Source organism: Vigna radiata, chromosome 4 (assembly GCF_000741045.1).
Source record: "Vigna radiata var. radiata cultivar VC1973A chromosome 4, Vradiata_ver6, whole genome shotgun sequence".
In the NCBI taxonomy this organism is placed as follows: Eukaryota; Viridiplantae; Streptophyta; class Magnoliopsida; order Fabales; family Fabaceae; genus Vigna; species Vigna radiata.
The window spans coordinates 16943425-16971405 of record NC_028354.1 but is presented as its reverse complement, the minus strand read 5'-3'; the positions used below and the strand labels follow the sequence as shown (position 1 = coordinate 16971405).

Here is a 27981-nt window from a genome sequence, read left to right as displayed (position 1 = left end):
GCAGGCAAAAGAATTTGAAATTGCAGTAGCTATTGCATTGAAGCAACTACTTTGATTCGGAGAAATTTTGCCAACTACCCTCTCAGCAGCGGAAATGTTATCCGATCCGAGCAAGCCTGTCTACTTTCCAACCATCCCAATTTTCTAGTGTCTGTTCTCATTTATCAGGTTTTTGCTCATCTTACCCGTTTTCACTCATAGTATTCCTTCCCGTAATCCAGGTAGTTTTTGGACAAAAGCAAAATAAGGAGCTGGACAAGAGTCTAATTTAACTACTATAGCTGATTTATACAACTTCCAACATTTTTTTTGGCTGGAAGAGGTTTGCTTCAAAAAAATTTCCAAAGAGCCCCAAAAGCTCGCTTTGGTTGTTTCAGAATTTTCCCATGTACAATAAGAAACATTAAGTTGGAACATTGAAGTAGAGGCGCAAAAGTACAAGTTAACTATTTCCCATTAGAATGGGCATGCTTATGGAAAGGCCAAAGGTTTACTAGACGCTCAAGTACGCTCTTTGAGAAATAGCCAGAGAATCCTGCAGGGGTTGCTGGTGGAGGGAAGTCTTCTGCAGGCATAGCAAATGGACGAATCATCATCTCCATTTTTTCCAATGTGAGATAGGACCCTACTTCTTGTAGCCTTTCAGGACCCATAATAGGCAGTGTGTGCTCCTGATGCAACGAAGATGCCTCGCTATCATTTTTCTGCAAATAATACAACAAACATAAATAAGTTAATGAAGAAATTCAACACTTAAAATCAGTCAGCATATATTCCTCTCAACGAAAAGTTGTGAAGGGGAGAACTTTTATCATGCCAATAAATGTAATTTCAATGAAATGAGTGATGTAAAAACTGAAGCCTCATACGGCTGTGTTATGTGCAGTTGCGAGGGACAATGATGCTGTCAGATGGATTAACTTGGAAATTTCGAAGCTTGAAACCAGTTGTGCACCATTTGTATAGTAATGCCCAGTGGAATTGAATTGAATTGAATTTCACTTTCAAACCATATACCAGATACAGCAAACACTATAAATTGAATAGCATTTACCTCCAAGGGGGATAAATCAGCACCACGGCTAAAAGTCAACTCTATGCGGAACCTTTTTGGATCTTCCAAATCTACCTGCCATTTGCAAACCAAAATTAAAATCAATATAACACAGATACCACAGAAACTACATATCACATAACTCTAGATATTATACCCCTCCAAGATAATGAAAGTATCACACTGTTCTACGAGGTAGCTCTCTTTCTCTGTTTTCAGACTAAAACTGCCTCTTGGTTAGTCCAGTTAGTTGCAACTGTGGTTAGTTTTCACAACTGTTACTATAGCTGACATAATTAGGATATCTAGGATTCTAAACAGCCTTGCCAAAGGCAGTTTCATATACCAAGAGTGGATTGTTCAGAATGTTCTATCTGTGGGCTCTTTCCTAGTCCTAGTTATTCGTCACTCGTATACCACTCAACAAAGCGGAGTATCTGAATGGCATTGTTCACCTAAGGAGAATAGGGCCACTTGATTACCTTACCCTCACGTACGGGTGGAAAATTGATGAATCCAACTATAAGTTCATTAATCCATTTAAAATATAATTCGTCTAGATCCATTTGACAAAAATCAAATCCATTGCTTGACAATTTTTTCACAGATAAATATTCAATCCATCCATAAAAATAATATATTTTTAAAACAATTTTCAAAAGATAAATTACTAGGAAGTAAATATTAAGAAAAATTTAATTATGAATACATTAGTTCAGATTAGTTTTGATCCCTTAAGAATTGATGGGAAGGTACATTGAATTTTGAAAAAAACCTGGATGGATCATTAACCGTCCATAAAATTATCCGGAAGGATTTGATCTGATAAATTTTAATATTTTGCGATGAATGAATTAAATGAATTTACAGGTGGATGGATGACAGATAAGTAGATTCTTTTGTCGCCCATACCTTATGGTAGATGTGTACAAGCCAAGCAGCCATCAACCCAAGTCACTAAAAGACTTAAAATAACTATCAGCAACATATCACACCACTGTGTACACCCCACTACGCCATGTGGCTTGCCCTGGCCTCCATGGGATAGCCTCCCCTCCTAGTGAACTCTCTCTTATACCAAAAACGAAAAATTGAAGGACCAAAATAATATTGAGCATTCAAGAACCAGATTTAATTCTAGACTTAATTACCCTTTTGGCTCTATTATTATTTTTTTCTTTTATTGGTCTCTATTATTAATTTTTTTTATTTAATTTAGTCTCTCTATTAACACTCAAGTCTTTCAATAACAACAATGTGGCCTTTTCAAGGTTCAATCAAGTCTCTTAATTTTAAAGAAAACAACGTAGTTTTACAAATTGTAACTCCATATTGGTTATACATTGTATTATGTTTAAATTAAAAGTGTCTATTTATTTACTAATGACTTTACTACAAAATTGAATAGCAAATAGTCACATTTTAATATTTTTAAAAAGTTGAGAGCTTGATTGAACCTTTTATTAATAATGGGTTAGAATTGAACAAAATATACCTAGGAATAAAATGGTAACTAAGTCTTTATTCTCTCAATACCACATTGAAAATGGCAACTAGCGGCAAACGACTGTGAGGGATATTGCAAACGTGCAGTATCAAATCAGAAACATTGCTTGGGGAAGGTAAAAAATAACCTACCTCCGTGTTTTCAAACATCCTCAGCACAATGTAGCTCATATAGTCCAGCTCCTTTGTTTTATAAAGGCGCTGTAGAGCGTTATAGCAAACGAGGCTCTCTTCTTCTAAAAGTGATTCATCCAAATTACAATAACGAAGAACATTCATGAGAGAATGGATATGAGATTCCTGTAAACATAAATAGTAGTTAAAAACAAAAATACGGAAATAAAACGTAGATAAATTCATGCTAATGTCAAAACTTTTGAACCTGAGTTTGCACCTATTGAGAAATTATAGGATTTTATACCTGTTTGTTCGAAAATAATTTCACAGTTAAACGACAGCTTTGAATGTTTTATTTGAGGGAACTGGGGAGTGACATCGGTGTCTAACTGCTTAAGTGAAGAAAACTCTGCTAAAGCCTATAATTTCCTTTCACATGACTGAAGACCTCAATAAAAACAGAGCTACATGCCAAAGGACTTTGTTATTCTTGTCATACTACAATGCATCATGAACAAAACATCATTAATCAAAAAGATTCCTTCCAAGAAACTTTATTCAAATTCTCTTAACAAGAGTGTAAATAATGCTAGCAGCTGGACCAGAATAGCCTGTCCAACATGTTTGACTATCAACTATCTTGCATGCCTTCTATTTTGTGTACACCCCGTAGAACCCAACAATTGGCTTCCATATATGCTTTTTTCCTCATCTATTTGTCATTTTTTTTAGTTAAGCCGGTTGTTGAACCAGATTGATGTAAAATTGATGTAAAGTCCGCCAAAACACAAGATGAAAAGGATCCAAATCTCCAGCACTATTCCCCAGCCAATATGATGACGAGATTTTGGGAAAATAAATTCAATGTCACTCACTGAAGAATACTGCTTCAGAATAATAAACCACTTAAAAGTTCTAAGATGTTGACAAGAATATCCAATGGTAACCTATTTGTGATTGAAATAACCAGTTTCAAAATATTTTAAAATGAATGATCCTAGGGTAGTGAGTGAGTGAGGGAGAGAGGGGTGGCCAGTAAACTTCTGTTCGCAGTTTTATTAACATAATGTGAACTGAAAGGACTCACTGATGTGAAGTATAGGCGTGTTCGCACATGACGTTCAGGCGTCTTCACATTTGCATACCTGGTGGTGGACAATAAAAGAAGTATTAAAATGCGAGTAAAAGTGCACAACATAAAACAAAGACAACACAGTTACTTTGGATCCAAACGGTATTTGGTCTCCTTATCGTCGTCATCCTCTTGATCCATTGATATATCACTTAAAGTGATGGATTTCCTTATTTCTTCATTCTTATTTGGATGTTTTGACTTGGCCTCAGTATCTTCCTTTTCGGTTTTCACGGAGGATGAATCATGGTCTTGGTTACTCTTTAACTCAGCAACACTAATGGCTTCCTCTCGAGTGTTCCTCAAATCAATTAAAATTTTACCCAACAACCGACGTGCAATCTGAATCAAATCAATACCAACAAATAAAAAATGTAACAACAATTCACATTATTTACTCGCTACTGGATGTTTTCTGCCTAACAATGAATTTTGTTTTCATTTTACCCTAATCTTCCCTTCTTGTCATGCAATCAATTTTATGTATCAAATTGAAAATTTTAAAAATAATATTAAAGTTAAATTAATCTGTATGACCCAGAACTATTTGGAAGTATTTAAAGGTACAATAAATATTTATACAAGGATCCGTAACTTATAAATCATTTTTAATTAGCTCTTTGGCAAAAAAATCAATAGGATTCCATTAAGTAAACAGATTAAATTTTTTTAAATAATTCATGGACCAACTAGATAGTTAACTTGGTCTCTAAACTATTCGAAAATTTTCATATAGATTCCATACACGAAGACTTTACCTTTGAGCCAATCTTTAGCTTCTGCTTCGGATTTATTCCATATTCATTAGGAATTACACCATCAGCAAGTGCCTGCAAATAACAAGGCATAGCAATAAAGGACATATCATCATCGATCAAGGTGATGATGCACAGGAATATTATATGTGAGTATGTTGTTTCTACAGCGGATCGCTTGACTCTTCTGGTTTCTTAAAATCCAAATCTTCTTTTTAAGAGGTAAAGCAAAAACACCATTCAAAATTTTAAGAAAAAAGTTTGCTGAGTAAAAAGGTGCTCAGGCTTGGAAGTAAGTTTTTCTTTCAAAAAGGATAAATACAATAACAAACACGAACAATAATCTTATCCCACTAGATGATGTTTGCTACAAGGACACAAGTATAAAGGCAACAAATTACATGCTAATCAAAGTTGAAAACAGTATAAAAAAGTGCAGACGGAGTATTTTGATGATTTAATATAACCAATGCTACTGGTATGAAATTTATGCTCAACCCCAAGAAGCATGGAAATATTAATAATAGTTAGCCATCCAAATTTATATCTCAGAATATCTAGTGGATAAAAATCCAGGCTAGTTAGCCAGGCTTACACAGTTTCAAGCAGTTCTATTTGAGCACAAATTTCCCTAATAGAACTCGTACCTGGGCAACCTTAAAAAGCTTATCCAATCCCTCTAGATTAAGGTGCGCATTATGTAAAAGATCATATCTGCAATATCAAAGTAAATGTTAACTTCTCAAACATAAGGAATAAAGAAGCTACATAATTTAAGCGAAACAATTGTGGCTGTAGTGGGTTTCCCAAATTTCAACGCCTAGTCAATAGTCTCAACTTTAATACCTACATAGACACCTCACACACTAAACCGGATGGAGGGAAAATATGATCAAATTATAGTATATAAGTAAGTGCAAATCTCGTCTTACAAACCAATTTTAAAAGAGTGAATTATGTGTAAAGTCCGTTTTTTAAAATGGTATCAGAACCTAATTGGGCATATCATGGCACTTGTGATTGGGTCACTATTAAACCGCCAACAAATATTTATTTATGATAGGTCCTATCAATTTCTATGCTCGAGTCTCAAGTCACTGGCATGAGAGGGGAAAGGAAATTATCATTTTTCAATAAAATGGTACTGCTAAAGTATCACAATGTTAATTGCCATCACTACTATGGTAGGACCACATTAACAGGAAATGGAAAGATAAAGATATAAACTAGTAAGTCCATCAGGAAACTCAACTGTTAACATTACAAAATCATCCCCTGGGAATCCACAAACAAGCTTCTAGAAATTGTCAAACTGACAATTGTGCTAATAGCTCACTGTAATTTCATTCATATAATGAAAATTTTCTCGCAAGGTATCTAATCAATCTCCACTGTTGCAGTATTCCACAACTAATTAAAAAACTTACTTGCATGAATCGTACACATCAGGAATTTGAGTGATGTCAAAGCGCCTATGAAAGTAAAACACCGCCAGTGTGTCAGCCAAAACAATAAGCAACTTTAGAAGTCATCAGAGTTTTGTGAACAATCTTGTCACAGGAAAAAACATAATTTGAAAAAGCCAGAGAAAAATGAAAATCATTCTAACTAAGGAAAGTTAAATTTTCTTACGAGTTACAAACAAAAGAATTATTTCAGTTTTCAAGAAGCTACAAATTACAATGTCCAGAAAAGAAAACTAATTTGGATGAAATGATTTAATAATATGTCCATCCAGAAATCAAGGAAAGATACAAAAATAGTACCCATTTACAAACTACCAGGGTTTAATAAGTTTCGACTACACTAATAACTAGATTTAAAATATTCAAATGAGGAATCCTATCATTATTATGGATATTGCATGTAACTAAAAACCTTCTCATGTGTTGATAGCAGTTGAAGTACCATTTGTTTTCTCATATATAGAAGGAAATACAATAGAATCAAACAAGATTAAACAAAAACTAAACATGAATGCTTACTCTTTGCGTTCATTATACAGATCCCTTTCAAGCTTTTTCCATCGAGCATACATTAAAAGAAACCCTTCACTACCACAAGGTAATCCAGCAGCTATACGATCAACATCAATATTTGTTTTTCCAAGTGCTTTTGCTTGATCATAAGGAGGAATTACATCATATAGGCTCGTTTCTGCAAGATTCTCATCTTCATCCGTGGCAAGTAGTCTCACTTGTTCAGTAACCTTCTTAATCAAGCTTACCTATTCAGTAGATAAGCAAAAGAAGATGAGAAACAAAACATTTTTAGTACCATTTCACACAAATAGTTTCATGTTTAACATTAGTGAAAAACTATAGGAGGAATAACTTGTGACAAAAACACTATCCTATCAAGTAATGAACTCAAATTTATACCAAACATGAGATGGTAAGAATATAAACAAAATTTTAACATGATATTTCAAAATTTTACTATTGAAACTCGATCAACTTTGAAGTGTAACAAAATTTTAGTATTGCAACTCAATAAATCTTTGCTTGACATAATTGTCACCATATTCACATATATTGAAAGAACTGCTAGTAATTGTGTATTTTGCATTGTGTACACCCATGAACATTCTTATTTAAGGGAAGAGGTACAATAATAAGAAATAAAATCAAAATTTAATAATGAGAAATATTTGGTAAGAATTTTCTCTATCAAATTATATCTCTTAACATAATCAAATTACATTTCTAATACTTCTCCCTCAACCTAGAGCATATATATCATGAGACATGAGACAAGCTTGTTACAAACATGATTAATACAAAACCCCTCAAGAGAATCATCTTGCTCAGTTGGTTGTTAGATCTGATCAAGTAAATAATGACATTGTATGTTTGACACTTCACCTCAAGTTGGAACATACATATTATCGTTGTGTTGGACGGACGTGAGTACCAGAGAGCAAAATGTTATTGCAAAGCTCAGCACATAAAGGAAGAAAAATCACTTGGAATGTGGCAGCTGCCACAAAGAAAATGTTTCGAGAGCGCAGGCGGCTGCTAGGGAGCAAAAATGCTTGGAATGAAACAACTGTCAAAAAGAAAAATAAACTGTTTGGAGAGCACAGTGCCTGCCACAGAAAAAGGGCTTAGAGGGCACAACAACATCTGGAGAGTGCAGAGGCTCGGAAAATGCAGTGGCTATCGAGGAGCAAAAGATGCAGCAACTTCCAAAGAGCAATAAAAATGTCTGGAAATCGCAATGGTAGTAGCCAAAGAGCAAATATGCTCAGAGGGTGTGTAGCTGCTAAGGAGAAAAAAAGGTTTGAAGAGAGCAGAGACTAGGAGAGCGGGGTGGTTGCCAAAGAGTAAAAAAAATACTCGGAGGGCAATGCAACTACTGGAGATAAAAAATGCTGCACTGAATAATGGTTAGTTGAGGGAGTGAAAAATTCATGGCCTAATAGGGAATTAATGACAAAATAGGCCACTCTGATACAATTTGAAAGAGATACATTAATAAGGAACAAAAACAATATTTAATAATAAGAAAATTTTTGGTAACATTTCCCTATCACATCTCTCTATTTAATGTGACATTCAAATCATATCTGTAACCATATATGACCAAAACATGAAAGCAATCATAAATGAAATCACATTAATTGATCTTTATTGACTTACTCATGGATGCTTGAAGGGGGAGGGGTCTATTTTTAGTTTTGAAATAGATGTTCTATTTTTAGTTTTAAAAGAGATTACACAAGGGAATGGTTCTCCCATTCGACCATTCACTCACCCAACAATTATAGTATGTTCATTCTTTAGTCTTTGCTTTATTTTTTAGATTGGACAGCTTTATAACATTCTAGGGCTCCCTTGGTCTGAGTTTTCCATTAGTATGCTTGATTAGAAGATATCTTAATAAGATCTATTGTGAATTTAAAATAAGAAATCAATCCATTACTATTTCATTCTTGCTTCTTAGATTGAGGGAGTTATAGGTGGATATGTTGTAAATGAACAAAATATGAGCACTAAACCACATCTTTAGTCAAAAAAAGGTAATAATAACATTCCAATGAATTTCATCGTCCCTTTATGTTCTATTCGTATGACACTCATCTTCCATAGTATCTGGACTCATTTGGGCAATGATTATTTTATTTTACAAAAATACGTGCCGATAAGTATTTTTAAACAATTTTTGAGTTACACACTAGAGTCTTCTTAAGGCAGCACAATAAGATAACCAGATTATTTTGCCTCATCAAAAAGGATTTTTTAGCTTTGCCTCTGAATCCTGCCATGGCAGCACAACAATGCAATTATTATATTTACAAAAGCATTACCAACTTGGGAAGCAATTCTGATGCGTTAGGCGGCAGTCCAGCACCATCAACCATCCAAGAAAATTCAGCTGATCCATTGCTAGGGATTGTCTTTGAACTGGAGGTTATGATTTCGTTTAGCCGGGCCTGCAGAATATTCAACCATGCCTATAATAAGTTGAAAAGCACAGCAGTTTTCCTGTATTACTTTCTGAACCTTACTTGAGACTCTCCACACAAAATTGAAGTTATGCACGAGATCAAGATGTGAGTCTATGTATTACCCATGCTTTAGTCTCAAAATCTAGTATAGTTAGCATCTATGCTATACATAAAATTATTCATCTCCTAATAGCTCAAGATTTGAGAATATTTTGAAGTAAATGAAATGAGAATAGGAAGGGGTCGTTTCAATTCCAATTAATATTATGGTTATTGGAAAGGAAATGATCATTTTTACAATTATAGGAATAGGGGTTCCATCACAAAGGTGCTAGAATTCTCATTCAATTTAACAAAAATATACAGGTAAAAAAATGGATCAACCCTTCTATTGTATAACCCAAAATAGAAAACAAGGATGTGGGTCAACAAAGAAACGTCAAGATACAAAATGAATGTATTTGAGAAGAGATTGTTGCAGCAGTGATTGAGGAAAAGATAACAGAAAATCAATTAAGATGGTTTAGAGTTTGAATATGTGAAGAAGGCCTCAAGGCATCCATGACAGATGTTAGTTATATGATTTCTAATCCTATGAATAGGAGAGGGAGGCCAAGACTGGAGAAAGTGGTCAAAGAGGGACTTTGCGTAAATAACATTGCAGAAACTTTGGTCTTTAATTGAGCCAAATAGTGTGTGTAATCTATATAGCTGATGGCCTTACCTAGTGGGATAGGTTTTGTTGTAGTAGAATGTGTTGGAAAGCATTTGTTATACAATATGTTGCTAGTATTACTCACAATCCCAAAAGTTTTACCTCTTAGACAAAAGCACGTGAATGGTTTTCATCTCTAATAACTCTACAAGAAAAAAGGGCCCTTGGATGAGGGGGTATCTAAGAAATAAAACAATTCTCAGCCATAATCCGTCTTTGACGTTGAACAAATTTTCAAGTTTTCATCAATACTGTAATGCCTATAACATACAACAAGAACACAAATCAATGTACACACTTCAAACCTTGGCTTCTTCCATTTCAATACTGGCATTGTCAAGCCCATCCAACATGGAGGAGTCCTTACTAACAAGTGAAACCTAACATTACAATTATTTAAGTCAAATATATATCCAACACAAAAAATAGATCATAAAATAACTTTACAAAAATTTAGAAAACAAACAAACCAGGATTGGTGTTAGCTGCCCTTCAAGGTCAAGAAGACCTTTGGCAAAAGCAGCTGCAGACATCTGTTAACATGGACCAATATAAGATGGTTCATAAACAATGCATTTTTGACAGATAATGACAGTTAGTAACATAATCAAACGAAAATAATTATATAAGAAGGGGAGTACTAGCTTCCACAACCAATCAAGAAGTTAAGGCCTCCTTTTGGTTGCAGGAAGTAAGTGAGGCAGCCCATACCTGTACGCGACCCTCATCAGAGCTGTATATCTTAAGATCATGACGGTATGTGCTATGGAGGCGAAGCAGCCCTGTACCTTCTCCTGCAACATTTTAGAATTTAATTTGCTTGTGTGTACAATCCCTTGTCATGTCTATATTACAAGAAGAGTGAAAGATCATATTTGAAATATATCCTTCTGACTAAAACATAAGTAGCACTCTCATATTTTAAGCATGACAGTATGATGTATACACACATTCACAAACTGTACATGTATGATTCTTCCTATTTTTCCCCAAATTGGTCAAAAACAGAAATCATTTTAAATGACTACGAAAATCTGTTTCATAATGCAAAGAAACAATTCAAACAGATTTTGAACTCAGTAAGATGGACTAAAATCATCTTAAAAACCTTTCTAAAACATTTAAATACATTCTGTATTTTTTAAGATGTAAGTCCGTTCCACAATATCTTCTGTTACATTTTTCTTATGTATATCCCAGCACATCTAAACATCAAATTGAATTTTTTCGTTAAATGTGAACTATGTAAGAAGATAAAGAATTGTTTTATTGATAACAATCACACTAATTACATTCTCATTATCCTTATTTGTAATAATCAGAACGTTTAAAACAAGAAAATACAAATATGCACAAATGAATACGAAGATTCTAAAGATATTTTTTTCTTTGATTACTATGAAAATATTGAGAATATCTTTATCCTAATAATTTACTATTTACAACAGTTGAAGAGAAATTCAAATAAAACAATTGATAGCAGTTTATCAGTCAAAAGAAAAGAAACTTTGATATATTCCATACAGTTTAAATACAAGCTTTAGTCAATCATTTATAGGGAAAACAGCTAAGCCTAAAAAGCAATATAGGGAAACAATATAAAATATAAACAAATTTCGAGACTAATTTTTTCATATCCTAAAATGTCTACAATATGATACGGCAATACACTCTAAAAGAAACAAGATACTATACATATAAGATACATATTTTAAAATATTTAAAAATTCATATAACATCAAATACATAACTACAATTGTGAAAATCCAAAGTAAAAACCCATTTCGGAGTAATTGTTGAAATAAAAGAAGTATTAATCAATGTCATCATAAACTACTTATAGGAATAACATTATCAATCTCATTAATTTTTTAAAATAATTCATAAAGATAACAATGGCCCTCTCTGGTTTATGAAGAGACACAATTATATGTTTCTATATTGCACATGTCTGCATTAAAAGTGTAGACACTTCATCCAACATATTGATGCTTCAAAAGGTTAAGATACTTCACAATACATATTCATGGAGTATCGAAGAGTATTGGTATTAAGCATGTATCAGATATTGATACGTGAAGCAAATTGAAGGATTGGTGCTTCATACTACCCCTCAAGTTTGTGAATACATATCGTCATTCCCAAATTACAACAAGTTCCTGAGATACTGTTTCCGGAAGCTCCTTGGTGAACAAGTCCACCAATTGAAGCCCCCCAAGGATCAAGTCTGTGACTATAAGATCAAAGAATGCTTTTAATACGTGGGTAGCTACATATTGTAATTAAGCCAAAAATATACAACCCATCAGTGTCAAATCTATAAAAAGCAAGTGTGCACCCACCCATAGGTATTTTTATATCTCTTTCAGCACACAATTAGGCAAACATCATTCCTACTTAAAAGAAGACTTTCAAATAGTATACGCATATATCAAAATAGAAAATCAGTGATACTACTTCTACAGTTCATTCCAGGAAAAAAAATCAGCTCTAGCATGTCTCAGTGCCTTTTAGTTTAAACTTCAGAATGCATTGCCGACAAAAAACTTAGTTGAGTTACCTGGATACATATTATTGCGGAAATATCTTCCTAATTCTTCAGCCTACAAAGAAAAAAACAAAATTAGCACACCGGGAAAGAAGATTACAAATACAAATCTCACATTTACTATCAAGTCTCGACAACAGAAATACAATCAAACTCAAACTGAGCAGAAACATTCTCTGATGTGTTTATCAATCTGAACCTGCTTTCTGCCAGCATGTGTAAGAACACCCCCATATTTAAGAACCATCAGAGCTTCAACGGGCCGTTCCTCTTCTCCTTCACCACTGCTTTTGGCCACTTTGATCCACTTTAGTGGCTTTAGTTGAACCTTTCTATATATGCCAGAGAAGTGCCCACCCTGACATTGAATAAAAGAAAACAAAAGTACACTGAACATCTCAAGACTTGTTTACTAAAATTATCAAAATAAAACATCATTAAGCTTCAAGAGTCATGTGTGTAAGGCTATTGTCTTTCTCTTTTGCAAGAAACATGGGTAGTACGCCACAACTAATAGACAAGTTTCTCTAAGTGTAACACAGTACCTGTGCTCTTTTATCTCAATAAAAACACAGAAAAAACACCAAAAGCCTTTCCCACAAGAGAGGATATCTATGATCAAAAACTGCCATTATATGCTATAAATGGTTTCTCTTCTTTCTTAGTCTTAACCTCTATCAGTTTATCATTTATCGTTCATCTGATCAACCATTCCAAATGGCTTTTTGGTCGGGCTTCTTCTCACGTGATGATAGGATATAATAGAAGGTAACAGATTAAGAAGTAATTGTTAGTTAGGTTGTTCGGTTGAGTGAGGTTTCCTTTATATAGTTAGGGGAATCCTTTATGTGTAGGACTTTTGAATAATTTTGTAGATTGAGCTTTAGCTCTTTGTGAAGGGGAAACCCTTGGAGTAGAAAGTGCTCTTCTATTTTTATGTTCTTATTAGTCTATACAATAAAGAATATTACTCTTCTTTCTCTATTCATGACATGCTGTAAGAGTCTGTTTGACAAAGTGGTCATGACTTTGATAAACTTTTCCCTCATTTTTCTAAATAAAAGCTAAGTGAGCATATGCATCATACTGCCTAGGGCGCATGAGAATAAGGCTGAGAGTTTTTCTTTTGTTACCCAACGAAATAAAAGAAAATTTTCCACAAACTCTGCATTAGGGGTTAAAATCTAATCATAGCAACAATTCATGTTATCCTTTTCTTGTCATTCATTCTTTCCTTTCATCAAAGGTAGGTATGCAAAAGCATCATTACATATAGCGTACAACCCCAATTAGGTTGGTACCCTATGTTATATCAAACATTTGCAAAATACAAAAATGATATGAAAGAAACAGAGAAAAGGATTATAAGATAGTGGGGAGACTAACCAAAACCCACTCAATTACCAAACCTATAAAAAGGTAGTCAAAAAAACCTATCCCTATATAAGTCATAGCAAATGAAATCCAAAATGGAATCCCACCACCTATTACATTGGTGACTAACACAATAGTAGGCAAGTTTATCCACACACGAATTTCCTACTCTGCAGATGTGATAGATGAAAAAAAGGAGAAAAAGATATTTCAAGTCACTGATTTTATGATTTTTCCATAAAAGTTAAATGCCTTATGCAAAATAAAAGTCCTATGCTTGATGGTTTAAGAAAAAAATACGTTTATGGCAATGCTATTTTTGAAATTCCAAGTCCTTGGCTCAATAGTTTCATAAAGTTAAAAATAAAATAAAATAAAGATACACAAGTTCGTATCTAACCAAGTCCTCCTCACAAAATATTGCAAAACTTGAAAACAAATGCCCTACAACTCCAGAGTCCATAGAAATGTAAATTTCAAATTTCAAACCCAACCAACAAACTATTGTTTCAAGTAGTAAAGTTATTGACTGAACTTTACAAACTATTGAAACTTTACTGAACTTTACAAACTTCATAAATCAAACCCAACCAACAACTCCAGAGTCCATAGAAATGTAAATTTCAAATTTCAATAACCATCATGTTGTTAATACTCTACAAACTTGTCATCATATCAAAGTTAAGAAAATTAAATACCTCCTCCAGGACAGCTTTAACTTGGCGGAGCTTTTCAGCATGCTCGACTTCAGCCTCACTATCACTTTCTCGATCTGGTCTACATAGTATATAAAAGCTATAATTAATTTAAAACCTTGTTTAACACAAAGAGCAAATATACACTGATTAGGAAACCCATGAAATGACCTGTCAATAACAATGGTAAAATGTGCAAATAGTAAACATGTGAACATAGAAAATTACAAATTTATTCTGGTTCAATCAAAAGAAATTCCAAGAATAAAACACACTTTACCACACCAACCACACTTCCAAAATTTGATTAAACTTACATATCAAATTATTAAAATTGAGTTGCATGTGATGCAAATGTGCTACAAATATTGAAGTGTGTGCATAGTGTAATACCTGGTACGAGGAACTAGCATGCGTGTGGCATCTAACAGATCTTGAAGTTGAACAGCACTTTTAAGTTTTGTCTGCAAACAAAGGACCATCAATCAAGAAAATAAGCAAAACAAAATCCAGTGACTGAAATAAAAGTTAGTAAATATTACATTGGCACCAGAAATTCATATCACCTCAGCTCTAGGTCGACCTCCATTGTATTTCAACATTAGGTTCAGCAGTTTTTCCTCGGTAACTTTTAGCTTCACCTTCTGTTTGGGAGTTCTATCACCACTGCCAAAACAAAGTAGTAAGTAGCAAAGAAAAGATGATTAACCAATTTAAGTTACAGAAAGGGGAAAAAACATACTGACGAATAACAGCAATCACACATCTTAGCTCTTCAGATTGTCCAAAAGTACCAATAATACCACTACCCTGACGAGTGAGTCCCTCAGAAGGTTGGACTGGTTCATTTACTTTCCATGGTAAAGTTGGTGGAATTGCCGAAGAAAGATGAGGTGCTTTTGCATCTAGGAACATCTTCCGCAGCACACAAGCAGTATCATCATAATACCTTCAGAAGTTGCAAATGAGATATGGTGAAAATTTCAACAATAAAATAAATGTCAAGGGAAACAAGAAATGCAACATGAAATTTAAAATATGAAGAAATATTTCATAAACAATTAGTAAATTTTGTCATGGATGAGTAAATTTTCTTGTTTATATATTCTGCAGTAAAAAAGATTCCATCAAATTTCTAATCACTATTAATTCATTAACACAAACAAGATTAGTAAAAGTGCATTTTAGGTACAGGTGAAGAGGTACTAATTGCAAAAACATGTTATGGGATGAAATCAGACGATATAATTAAAAAATTCAGCATGCTATGCAGAACGCAAATTTGTAATCATCAAAGAAAGACACAAGTTTCCATTTATCGGAATATCTTTCAATTTGCAAACAGGAGGGATTAGTTTTTGTCATGTAAGCTTGTGTTACAAATAGAAGGACCAAACAAAATAGACAAATCATAAATATCATAAAAAACAGAGTGGTAGATAAAATTTTCTGATTGCAGTCACTTGACGAGTGAACAAATACGATGTACTAAGAACCATCTAACAAAGCCAAAATAATAAAATCACAAAATATTACTTGTGTGAGTTTTTAACAAAGCTCCACCCATTCACGTCACAAACATAGGAGCGTCCCTCACATCTCAAGAGATCAAACCCACAAACCTGCAAGCAACAAGAGTGAACTATAGTAGGAGAATAAGAGGTGCAGACTCCAAATTGTTTATTTTCCCCAGCAAGACAAACCATTTTTAAAACCTCATCATCAATGAGTGTATGCATATGAAGCTGAACGCATCAAATGTGTAAACTTCAACTAGCAGCCCCTCATCAAGGCAATCAAGACAAGGAATTCAAATGCCTTGAGCCAATAGTTCCAAAATACCATTTTCCTCGCTCTACATATGCCTTAATACTAGAAAAAAAAATAGAAAAAGCTAGTTTCTAATAGAATAAATTTACCATATAAATTACTACTCAGGCATAACATTTGCAGTAAATATAAAATACTAATTATTACCCCTAAGCTGCTGGCTGCTAAGAGTCCATAGGATAGACAAGTAATAATTATTTGTACATTCTTATTATTATAACCCTTTTAACATCAAAGAAAGCAAGTCACAGCCCAAGGCTTTTCGGTTTTTACAACTATAATTAGCAACTAAACGTCTGTTTTCCCTTATAACCAGAAAGATACTCTAAAGGTACTAAAGGTAAGAAACACTCTAAGGAGACAGTTCCTCAGCCAACAAAAGCCACCTTGCCTCAGCACCTTGGTACCCCTGCTATTACACAACCCCTTATCGAAATAGTATATTAGCCACATAATCCCAAGACATAAAGTTAAATGAAGTAAAAAAAATAAAAATTATTTTCTCTTACGGGATAAAGGTATTTCAAATTAAATAAAGATAAAACAAAATCATTTACAAGATATTTAATGATAGAACTTGTTAAGGTGGTTACTTGTCCAAAAACGGATTTACATACTTCTTAAGTTACCAGTCAAAATTCTATAATACGGAAAATAAACTACAAAAAGAAAGACTAAGCCATAATGCATTTCAAGCACATGTATACAGGGGACAAAAGAAACGGAAATGCAACTATTGGCAAGATTCAATAGCAATTCTAACTATGAAAACCCAAACTTCAAAATTTGGATAGATGCAACAACTTAGAATTACTAATCAGTTCAGTTTAATGCAAATTAATCCATCTATGCAAACTAAGAGCCAGATAGCCGGTTTTAACAGATTTTCAGATAACAGTCACTCAAAATAAGCCATAGCAAAAAAAAAAAAAAAGAATCATCTTCAAATGACTCGCAGTTTTGTGGTTGCCACATTCTTAAACATACCGCTTGCCTGAAAGCAATGCAAACTTCTCTTGCCATTTCCTTCTCAGCAGGAGTCAGTAGGACAGGATACCTAACCTGCCAAATGAAATTGTAGATATTTTTCAATAAGAAAAATCCAATTATTGTTGCACACCAATCAGCTAACCCATCCTGCTTTTGAATGTTAAAAATTTGTTTCTTCTCAAATCCATCCAAAATCTACAACTCAGACAAGCATTGAATGTTCATGCAATTAAAAAAGGATTAACTAAAACCAACAAAAGCAAACAATTTAAGCAAACAAAAAGAGACTATTGGCTACTGTTTAGGAAAACTCTGATGTAAGGTAGTGGTGCAATCAACAATATGCAAGGGCAGGCATTAGCAGAAAAGACCTGTGACAGAACACCCTACAAACAATACTCCAACCCTATAATTTTTGACAGGCTTCTTACTTCCTTCCCATCAGGATTTCTCATCACAACACCATCAACAACCGGAGACTTCCTTGCCTCAGCATGAGCATATTCAGGACCAACTGTATATACCTACAATCATGTCAAAATGTTGAAAATAATTTTTGTTGTGAAAAACTATGTAGAAACATTACATGTCATGCAGAAACAATAAAACAAACACAAGCAATGTGAATTTCACAGCCAAACCTTCACATCTGTCCCTCCGGTTGGCATGAACTCCTCATAAATATAGGACCCTTCACGCCTCACTCTTCTTACCTCTGGATGGAACTCACTAGATCTGTTGCCCACCTAAGATCATAAAAAAACCCAAAGCAGACTAAACTACTTGATTATATTTAATCATAAAACCAAAAGAAAGAAATGATAACATCGATTATCCAGAAGTTCAATGTTACTTTTAGGACATGGCAAACTGATTTCACAGAAGGAATACAGATGAAATGGAATGTAAGTCATTTTTTAATACAATAATAGTCTTCTAGCATTGATAGAATGAATTAATTTCAAATGGAATTGAAATTGATCTAATGATATCTCTAATATTAATAAAAATGATAAATAATAATAATTCTATAAAAAATAATAATAATAATAATAATAATGGTACACCAACAACCTCATATGCCACTTAAATACATATTATTGACTATCGAGCATCATTCTAGTTTATTTCTATTTTACAACCTGTTTATAAAAAAAGCCACTGAAGAAATAACAAATATTTTAGTAGTGATGGATGCAGTCTTAATCATCATTTGCGCCGGATGTACAATATACAAATTAAACTCTACTCATGTTGCCCATGTAAATACTTTAGCAGTAGCATAGCATCGACCACTTAAGTGGTTAAGGCAAATTAAATTTAACAAGAATAATAACTACAGTTTTTTTAAACTACTCAGGCTATAATGGGAAAAGAAAAATTAAATCAAATTTCATGGATGGAGCATGGAATCCATGTCAGTTTGGGACATTCGTCGCTTTTATTTTTGGGTGAAAGAAAGACAAAAAACATGATCAAATAAGTTCTCTCTTTTAAGACTTACTATGTGCTCTAAAATGTTAACTGCAATACAATACACCTGGCCACATTTGGGTGAGTGATATGTCAGCTTAAAGCTTACCTTCCTAAATAATTCCTTCATTCCTCCACCAGCTGAACTGGGATAGTATATCATTATACTATGGTTATCACCTTCACAAAAATAAAATAAAATAGAATAAGGGTTATACCACATCCATGAAAATATATGTCTAGTTAGTTATGTATCAAATAAACAAGAAAATAAATACAGAGGTAGTCATGAGAACTTAAATCTTCATTACTTTTTACAAAAAAACAAAAAAGAAACATTAGTAATTATGCAACCAATACAGCATTCTGCATATAATCAAATAACAATAACATAAGAGCATCTATGAGCGCTTAATTTCTATCAATAAAATATATGGCACAAAAGTATGTTACATAACTCTGCAATACCCACAAACTGCAGAAGTTTCTCAGTAGATAAGTACCAGTATAGTATTTAGAGCTATACCACAGACACGTAATACAATGGCTTTCCAAATAATCATATATCCTTCTCATGCTAAAGCAACCTAATGCAAAGTCCATCAATCAGTTTTATACCTGGGCAGACTATTGATCATACAACACATTGCTTTCAACCATGACAAGAACGATTCTGGAATTGCAAAACAGTGCCAGTCTTAAATACAAGAAATAGTCTCACCGTCAATAGGTTTCTCCACAAATGGCTTCCAGAAACGCATACCATGAACCTCAACAAAATCTTCTTCCTCAATAAAGTAATCCAACTGTTGGTATGGCACTTCTCTATTTACAAGGGCATATCTTGGAACAGGAATTTCAAACTTTTCAAGACGCTTGAACACCAAAATTGAACATTATTAAAACCATTACATGTGAGAGGAAATAACAAAAAGCATTTGGATGTAATAGACCAAACATTAACACACCAACCACAGAGACAAATACAATATTTTTTGTCCAAAACTCTATAAGTCCAGAGCATATGGGTCGGTGGCCTCCCCCCACCCGCACAAAAAAAAGAAACATAATTAAAACTAATTGCAACTAGAATGTCTTTGCTAGGTAAGACTTATCACTAAAAGTAACACAGATTTGCGATCAACAGGAGCTAGTCATTCCCCAAAAATTGTCGAAGGTAGGTTTGACCAACTTCCTAAATGCACAATGCACAAGTCCATTTTACCTTGTGACTTCAAATGTTGCAAGGATAGGATTCCTATGTTTGGATTGGTGGAAAAGGATGGAATGGAGGAAAATAAAATATAATGGCATTATGATCCATCTTTTAGATCATTGAAATGTGGGTGGAATATGATGGAGACTGGTAGAATCCATTTCACTTTAGTTTCTCATTTCTCCCCACCCTCAATTTGAGAGGAATGATATAAAATGGGAATTTTATTCTATCATAACATAAACAATTGAATTGAGTTTTTTTATGTTATGATATTATCCATTCAATTCCATTTTATCCCATCCCTTTTGCAATCCAAACATAGTAAGTCAAAAAGGCTCAAATATCATTTAACAAACAACCCAAGATTATGTTTGTATCTCTAACATCTGCTTCCTTGCATCATTTTAAAACGAATCGTTACACAAAATAAATGAACAAAAGAGCACATGTCCTAGTACATTTAAGCTTGATATGAGAACCAGATACCACAGCAATCAGCTTTGCAGCCAAATAATATATTACAAAGTCATTAAGGATTCAACAAAACGAAATTTTCTTCTTAAATGGAAATCAGAGATTAGCTTAATTTAATGTAACGAAAGTGAAATGACATGAATATGAAAACAAAGCAATTAGAATTTGACCAAAAGAAAGAAAAAGACCCAATATTCTTTTACCTCGTATACTTTTCTTCGATCATGAAGAAGGTGTTGCGGCTCCAGTTCATTTACTAGAAAGGGTCTAGATCACAGTGCACATGTTTTAGATCAATAAGCATTCTCATCCAATAACTTAAAGTAAAGAAAACTATAACAAAAGAAGTAAAAAACAGAACACAATTAAAACAAACACACAAGGTGAAGAAATTATTCTTATGCAAGTACATATTTAAGTGAACATCACCATTGTCCTGGGGGAAGGGGGAATATAGAACAATGTTATTGAGTGATTTCCAAATTGTACCAATTCCACACATTTTGCTTTATTTATGCCAAAATATATTAACTTATGTGAAGAGGTTAACTTGTTACAATAGATTAACTCATCCTTTATATTACCTATGTAAAACCTAGATGTAAATCATCATATCTTTCTTTCACTTTTTCTACAATCCATTTAAATGAATGAATCAGCTAACAACTTTTAAAAGCTCTTAGACATTTTTTCATATTTTCCAATCTCAAGTTAGTATCAAAGTGGGTAGATCCCATATGTTCATCATTGTGTGCTGTGTTCACCACTGATAGCAATGCACCACCGTCTTTAAGTTGTTGGGTTTGACTCATGAAACGACCAGAACCCAATACTCCTTGTTGTTATCTGCCACTGCCAGTCAACATAGTTTTCACTATTAAAGCATTGAACCTAGACCTCTCCTTTGGACAAAGAACCCAACCAATCTCAAAAGCCAATTCCTCCTTGTGTGACACCGCATGCAACATTAGTAGACAACAAACCTAGGCATGTGCTCCCACATGCCACCTTCCAGCTACCAGAATGACTTGATGCCACCTCCGTGTTGTCAGCCTCTACTATTCCTGCTCTAACCAGCTTTTCTTCGCACTAGTTCATGCACAACCCTTGTGACGACCTTGTGGGGTCCTCTTTTTTACCATTGTCTTCTTATTTCCTTATTTGAAATAGCTACTTCTGAACTTTTCCACTTTTTTTCTAGTTATCCCATAATTACTTTAGAAAAACTGGTGACAAAAATTACTTGTCTTGCTCTGCATTAATTGAGCATTGATTTCTTGGCCAAGGCTTCCATAATCACTAGGAAGAAGACACTAAATAAGGTTGAACATTGGAAGATAGATTTTTCAGTTGTGTCCTATTGTGGCAATTTGTGCAACCCGATATATTGAGAACTCTTAGAGCATTTAAAACTTGTAACTCCTTTTGAAATGCTAAGAGTATTTTTGAAAATGATATTTAGCACCATAAACTAGCATCTCTGAAATGAATAGATCAAGACATGGCCTCCTTCATTGTCAAAGGCCAATAAGATGATGAGAAATTTAAATTTTTGAGGTTGATTCCTTGGAAGAGATTGAGAGGTTGGATAAGTTATACATAGTTATGATTCTTCGTGCCATGCACCAGATTTTGATCAGGTATGGGACCAAATTGTGATTGGTGAAGAAATCTCATCAATATATGGCTCACAACATGACTACTTCAAACTCTCACTCTCATTGCCAAAATTCTACACAATTATGTCGAATCATATGTCATGGTGTCTACTAGCAAAAGGGGTGGGTTACGGAAATAAAGGACAAAGAAGTCGCAATTCTCTTAGTGGAACATACTCAAGAAAATTGTTTCTCTTTACCTGGCTTTCCTAATAAGATTTTCAATGTCTCCAAGACTGAAAATGTTGATTGTAAGTTTTGTAATGAAGAATATCCTGCACGTAAACTTACACACTATCTAGGGAGTATTCAGATGAAGAATATCAAGACAAGCATGTAAACATACTCAAGAAAATTATTTCTTCTTCCAGATTTCTGTCTTTTCATAACAAGATAAAAAAATCAGTTTAGAAAATCAATGTTTCTAGAAGTGGTGATGTGAAAGAACATTTTTCTTAGTTTTTTTTACCTTTTAAGTCTGCATGACATTCTACAATCCACCTGCACTCATAAACCTCAGAAAAATGGTATAGTAAAATAAATAAACACTTTGCTGAAACTACTCGTACCTTGTTGCTTTAGTACTAATGTAATAGATCATTATTAGATGGATGTTATCATTACTACTTGTTTCCTCATACATAGAACATCATCCTTCTCTCTCAAAATCAAATTCCATATAGTGTCTTATTTCCAACAAACCTTTATTTCATATCTCCCTGCCTTTGGGTTTGTGTGTTTTGTTCATAATACATTCCCCAAGTTGGAAAAACTCTTTACAAGAAATATCAAGTGTGTTTTCTTAAGATATTCTCGTCTCTAAATAGGATATCGTTGTTATTCATTCTCCAATATTATAAAGTACTACATTTATGTCAATATCACCATTTTTAGGAGACCTTCAATATTTCCTTCTTCACTTCACAATGTTACTTTTGTACAACAAGTCTTGCGTGTTCCATTTTTTGAATCATTGTCATTGTCATTCCTTACTTATGACATTCGAAATCATACAAATTCTCAATGTTTGTCTCCTCCATCAAGTCCACCTGAGTTTTCATCACTAATAACTTATAAACCCAAAATACAAGAGATTGCTTTGATGTTTACTTAGTCAATCATCTTCATCCATTCCTTCACCATCATAAACCCATACTAACCCTCCCAATAATGAAGATCATGTTTGGCTCATAGCTCTTAGAGTAAGTCAATATTGGTTGTCTCCTTTTTTCTCCTTTATCTCATGTATTATTCCTAAAATTGTACAAGAAGAACTTGGGATGACAACAATCCGTGAGTTAATGGAATGGATAGTCCAATGGATCCAAATTAGAAGTTAATGGCATAGTAGAGAGAATCGTTCTCCCACCAAGAAATATATAGAAGTCTTATTGGGAAACTTATTTATCTTACTATTACTAAATCTAAATCGTCTTTTGCAAGTGGAATGATTAGTCAATTTCTGCAAGCTCCTCATCTTGATAAGAGTGTTGTCATTATCCTAGATACCTTTGCAGGAAAGGCATTGCTCTACAAAGATAAGGGATATACTCATATAGTTGGGTATTGCGATGATGATTGGACCAAATCCCATACAGTTTGGTGTTCCACATTCAGATGTTATGTTTTAAATAGAGCCAACATTATTTACTTGGAAAAGCAAGAAATAAATGTGATTGCTTGATCTAGTGCCAAAGCTAAATATAGGGCAATGGCATCACCTACTTGTGGATGTGTGTGGATAAAACAATTTCTTCAAGAGCTTAAATTTATTTTGTGAGATACAATAAATAAGCATGTACTATGACAACCAGGCTCCAACTAACATACAATATTTACATACAAAATTATAACTAAGTTCATACTCTAATAACTTATAGCAAGGAAACGAGAACTATACATAATTTCAATCAACACTATACGCCTATGTACACACAAAACACAAAAAGAAAAAAAAAAAAAAAGACAAAATCAACTATGACGAATGAGAATTAGATTAACGAGCTACTCCACACAAAATCCCTAGTCTTAAAATGCACCTTGCTCACTCTAAAAGATTATGCATTAATATTAAAACACTCTAAAAGATTATGCATTGATATTAAAACTGAAGTTACAAGATATATATCCATAACCTTATGCCCTTCTCCACTCCACTCCCCTTACTGTCTTGGTCCTAATTTTTATTCCTTTACTTTCCACCCTTGCCACAAAGACAAGTTTGTTACAGCCTAAATCTCCATTATGTCGTTTACATTATGCCCACCATCTTCAATCCTTAGTTCATAAATTGCAAGACATCTAAAATTCACACCTCTCATACCAAACCACACAAGAGAGGGGGGTAAATGGAAAGGAACAATGGGCCAGATATAAAATGCAGCAAAAGAGTTAAGCACGCCAAACAAAAGTATAGGACTTTACTTTATGCAAGACCAAAGCATGAATAAATTTATCTCATAACAAATGTGCATCCAATGAGGAACAACTGAAAAAAAGGGACATTCTCTGCAACTAGCAGAAAATAGCATAAACTGTGCACTGTTATAATTTATAAAATAGTAGCCTCCTTATTCTTGCCAAAACCGTGAAAACTTATCATCAGCATGGTTTGTTGTACCAAACTCCCTTTAAACACTCATATCCAATTTGTAAGATTGATTTGCTTTAGAATGTGAATGTCAAGAAGCTAGCATATAATTATTCTCATATTACATCAGCTTTTCCCATCCTAGGTGTAATTGACCTAGGCTCCAATAAGATTTCCAGAACATCTTATAATAACACGATCCAATATTTGATAATAATAGACTACTGCGGTTTGGATTATATATATAATTTATGTGACATACAGGTCAAGTATAGTCAGTAAATAAACAGGCTTACTTTCTTAAAGCAGAATATGCTTCAGCTTTTTCGAGAGGATATCCAGAGGAATGAAAAGCAATCAAACAATCGCACACTGGCCAGCTGAAATAATAGCAAAATATATAAATATAGTATGCCAACACTGAAACTCTAAACACTTAGAATGTGAACACCAAGAAATATTTGAGCTATAACTTAAAAGTCTCAGATGCAAATATTATTTATGGAACATACAAGAAAATAATAGGCAAAAAAACAGTTTGATTCCTTGTTTGGATGTATTGACAGAGCAAAACAATGCGGATGAGGGAATAAAGTGTTCTCTAGGAACAAAAATTTAAAAGCACACTCTCTAACATACTTTTTTGGACAGATTCTCTCTCATTGGTTGAAATTTATTAGAAATTACAAAATGAGGTGTGGGACTCACCTCTTACTTAATGATCATTTCTCCAGATTTTGTAGTTTTCAATATATTTCATGCGGTGAAAAAGAGTATGCCAAAGAATATGCTCGTGTTGTCATATATACATATGCAAATCTCTCTACTTCGATAAGGTAAATATCCAGAACAAAGAAAGTATTCTCAACATCATTATTTCCTTATTTCCCGTGCAACCAGACATACAGTAAAAGACTCTTTCCGATCAGCTAAAAAGGTCTACTACCGATGGCAAATTAAAAAACCAGAAAAAAAAAATCCTTCAATATGGAATTTGAACTTCTGCTCACGTGACATTTAGATAATTCTTTTTCTTAAAGCAACCAAAACTCCATGCCAATGTGCAAGTAAAATGTCCTCAAACTATTAACTAATTCTCGTCTACTGGTAGAGTTTCAGAACGGTACATCATATCTTTTTGATCCACTGGCCAATGAAAAGAACTAGAAACAAAAGTTATTGCAAAACAGTATGTAGGTACTCAATCAAACAGATACTAGCTTTTAAAAAAAAAGGGCAATAAATAGACCATTCTTCAAAATGTAGAATCAAACAAGTGCCAACTGATATGCACTATACCTCTCAATTGGTTCCTCAAGAATGACCTTGTCCCCAAAATATACGACCTGAATATATTACAACGTAAAGGTGAGAGTGGACCATCTCTGTTACTGTACAACAAAAATATAATAGACAAATATGAAAAATTTAATAGTTGTGTTTTTCATAGGTAGATAGAGCAATTTATATAATATTATTTTTCTCTCTTTTAACTCTTTCCATCATATCATCAATGACATCCCTCATGCTTCTCTCTCCTCTCTCTCTCTCTCTCTTTTTGTTTCTCTCCCTCTTTCTCGTAAAAATAGTATCTCTCAAAATCAATGAGAAATGGAAAAAAAAAATAACATCAACTACATAATTTTATAACGTATCGGTATTATTAAAAAAAAAACAATAGGAACAGCGCTATCATTATTAGTCAGTAGATTCATGAAGAGGTAAATTCTAAATCAATCATGCGATAACCAAAACGTCGGGAAAAAAAATATTGAACATTCAACTACCTCAAATTCACCAAATGCTTGCAACCTCTGGAGGATCTGCTCCATAGGCGCCGAGAAAACCTGCATCCAAAACAGAGCAACTAAATCAAAAGATTCACGAAAACTCGTTGCCTGTCTCCCTCCTTTCACTGAGAAGGCAAAACCAGCTTGCAAACAGAGGATCCACTTTCAAAATAATAATAAATAACAAATTAGAGAAAGAACCTCGTAGCCACATTTCACCTTCTTTTCCATGACGCAGACTCCAATAGTTATCTTCTTCGCCGCCAAAACTAACTCCTCGTCCATCTCCTCCGCCATCGCAAGCAAAAAAGCTCTTCGAAAATGAAACTCGAACCGATCGACGCCTCTTCCCGAACACAAGGAGAAGTGAGCACGGAACTTGGAAGACGGAGGTTGAAGAGGTGCGAGAGAGAAATGTAGAGCAGAAAAATCTCGAGAATGCCGAAACGAAACAGAGAAAGCAAGAGAAGAAAAATTACCGAAACTTAGGCCGCCGACTTGGATTTGTATTTATAGTGAAAAAACGAGTCGCTAGGCTAGTTAGTACAGTAGCACGCAAGTCACGAGTTCTCACGGGTAAATCGGAGAAATTAAAAGATAGACGACGAGAGTAGTTAGCTGAATCCCTCTCTCAGCCACTTTAATTTTTCTTTTCCTTTTCTCAAGAAAAAAAAAAACATTTTTCTACCTCTTTCATAATCATTTAATAAAAAAAATTATTAACTCTTCTCATAATGTGTCCTATTTGAAAAACTTGTGTTGAAGAGAAAAAATTGAAAATGTAAAATATAATAATTTTTTTTCATAAATTAAATTCCATTTTAAAGTTTGTATAAGTTCTCTTATCTACATTCAATGAAATTAAAAAAAAAAATAGTAGTAATTAATTTGAATGAAATGTATTGAAAGAGTAATTTAGAAAAATAAATGATAGATTGGTAAAATACAAGAAAGGGTGGCGCATGCGTGCGTGGATTGATGTGGAATATGCAACGGATTTTAGGTGAGAGAGAGGGATGCAAAAAAGAGCCTGGAAGAAGAGGGAGTGAGATATTGTGTATGGTATTTTTTTCAGTGGGAAGGATCCAAGTGGGACCTAATTAACTTTTGGTTGCTGCTTTCTCTGTCGCTATCTCAACGTGACACCGCGATAACATTTCATGAGGTTTTCTGGTAACCTTGGAGGCCTGTTGAGCACTCGGATAATTATTGGACAAGTGGAATGGGAAATGTTGGCCACCTACTGTAACATGACTGAGGTCCCCCACATGCACCCTCAACCATCATTCACGCATGTCTCATTCTCTTGTTTCTTTTCATTTTTGTCACCTAAGATTCACTTTTGAGACTTTTTCGAATCCGTCTGCTTCCATTATTTTATTCAGGTTTTGGTAAACCATGCTTGACGCATTTTGTCAAGTGATATTTAGAAAATTATAAATTAAGCAAGCTTGTTTGTTTCTTGCTTATCATTCACCAGAAAGCAAGTATCACAGAATATAGTAAGCCCGCTATATTTTATTAACCTTTCTTTATTAAATATGTTTAACGCAGTCAGTTATATATAATTTAAGTTGAAACTATCTGAGTTAGGTTCATTAATTTAAATGC

At 33.8% G+C, this 27981-nt stretch overlaps 1 protein-coding gene across 7 annotated transcripts; it reads right to left on the bottom strand.

Annotated features, from left to right (window-relative positions):
• Nucleotides 1–13: 13 nt before the first annotated feature.
• On the bottom strand, nucleotides 14–27010 carry LOC106759256 (inositol hexakisphosphate and diphosphoinositol-pentakisphosphate kinase VIP2). 7 transcript variants are annotated; one of them, XM_022779978.1, is made up of 31 exons: nucleotides 26850–27010; nucleotides 26572–26716; nucleotides 26368–26427; nucleotides 25880–25926; nucleotides 24877–24960; nucleotides 20536–20599; nucleotides 19361–19514; nucleotides 18749–18819; nucleotides 17808–17912; nucleotides 17598–17690; nucleotides 17164–17238; nucleotides 15883–15968; nucleotides 15089–15295; nucleotides 14913–15012; nucleotides 14740–14810; nucleotides 14350–14446; nucleotides 12477–12635; nucleotides 12290–12332; nucleotides 10441–10523; nucleotides 10200–10262; nucleotides 10035–10109; nucleotides 8874–8999; nucleotides 6550–6791; nucleotides 5992–6036; nucleotides 5212–5278; nucleotides 4568–4639; nucleotides 3898–4151; nucleotides 3765–3822; nucleotides 2693–2860; nucleotides 1055–1129; nucleotides 14–704 (listed from the first exon to the last, which is right to left on the bottom strand). In XM_022779978.1, exons 2-31 carry the CDS (start codon nucleotides 26665–26667, stop codon nucleotides 447–449), a joined length of 3198 nt encoding a protein of 1065 aa, XP_022635699.1. In that variant the 5' UTR covers nucleotides 26668–26716; nucleotides 26850–27010; the 3' UTR covers nucleotides 14–446. The 7 variants fall into 7 exon arrangements, with proteins under 7 accessions (XP_022635699.1, XP_022635698.1, XP_022635700.1 ...); XM_022779977.1 differs by lacking the exon at nucleotides 26850–27010 and having other exon boundaries at nucleotides 26572–26843; XM_022779979.1 differs by lacking the exon at nucleotides 26850–27010 and having other exon boundaries at nucleotides 14350–14428; nucleotides 26572–26843.
• Nucleotides 27011–27981: the final 971 nt, after the last annotated feature.

Bases quoted from the DNA above. Each gene is read 5' to 3' on its own strand.
- LOC106759256 (XM_022779978.1), bottom strand. From the start codon at position 26,667: ATGGCGGAGGAGATGGACGAGGAGTTAGTTTTGGCGGCGAAGAAGATA. The intron at 26,428-26,571 runs GTTCTTTCTCTA...TTTTGGATGCAG, and splicing joins AGGTGAAATGTGGCTACGAG to GTTTTCTCGGCGCCTATGGA. The intron at 1,130-2,692 runs GTAGGTTATTTT...TGCAAATGGCAG, and splicing joins GGATGTTTGAAAACACGGAG to GTAGATTTGGAAGATCCAAA.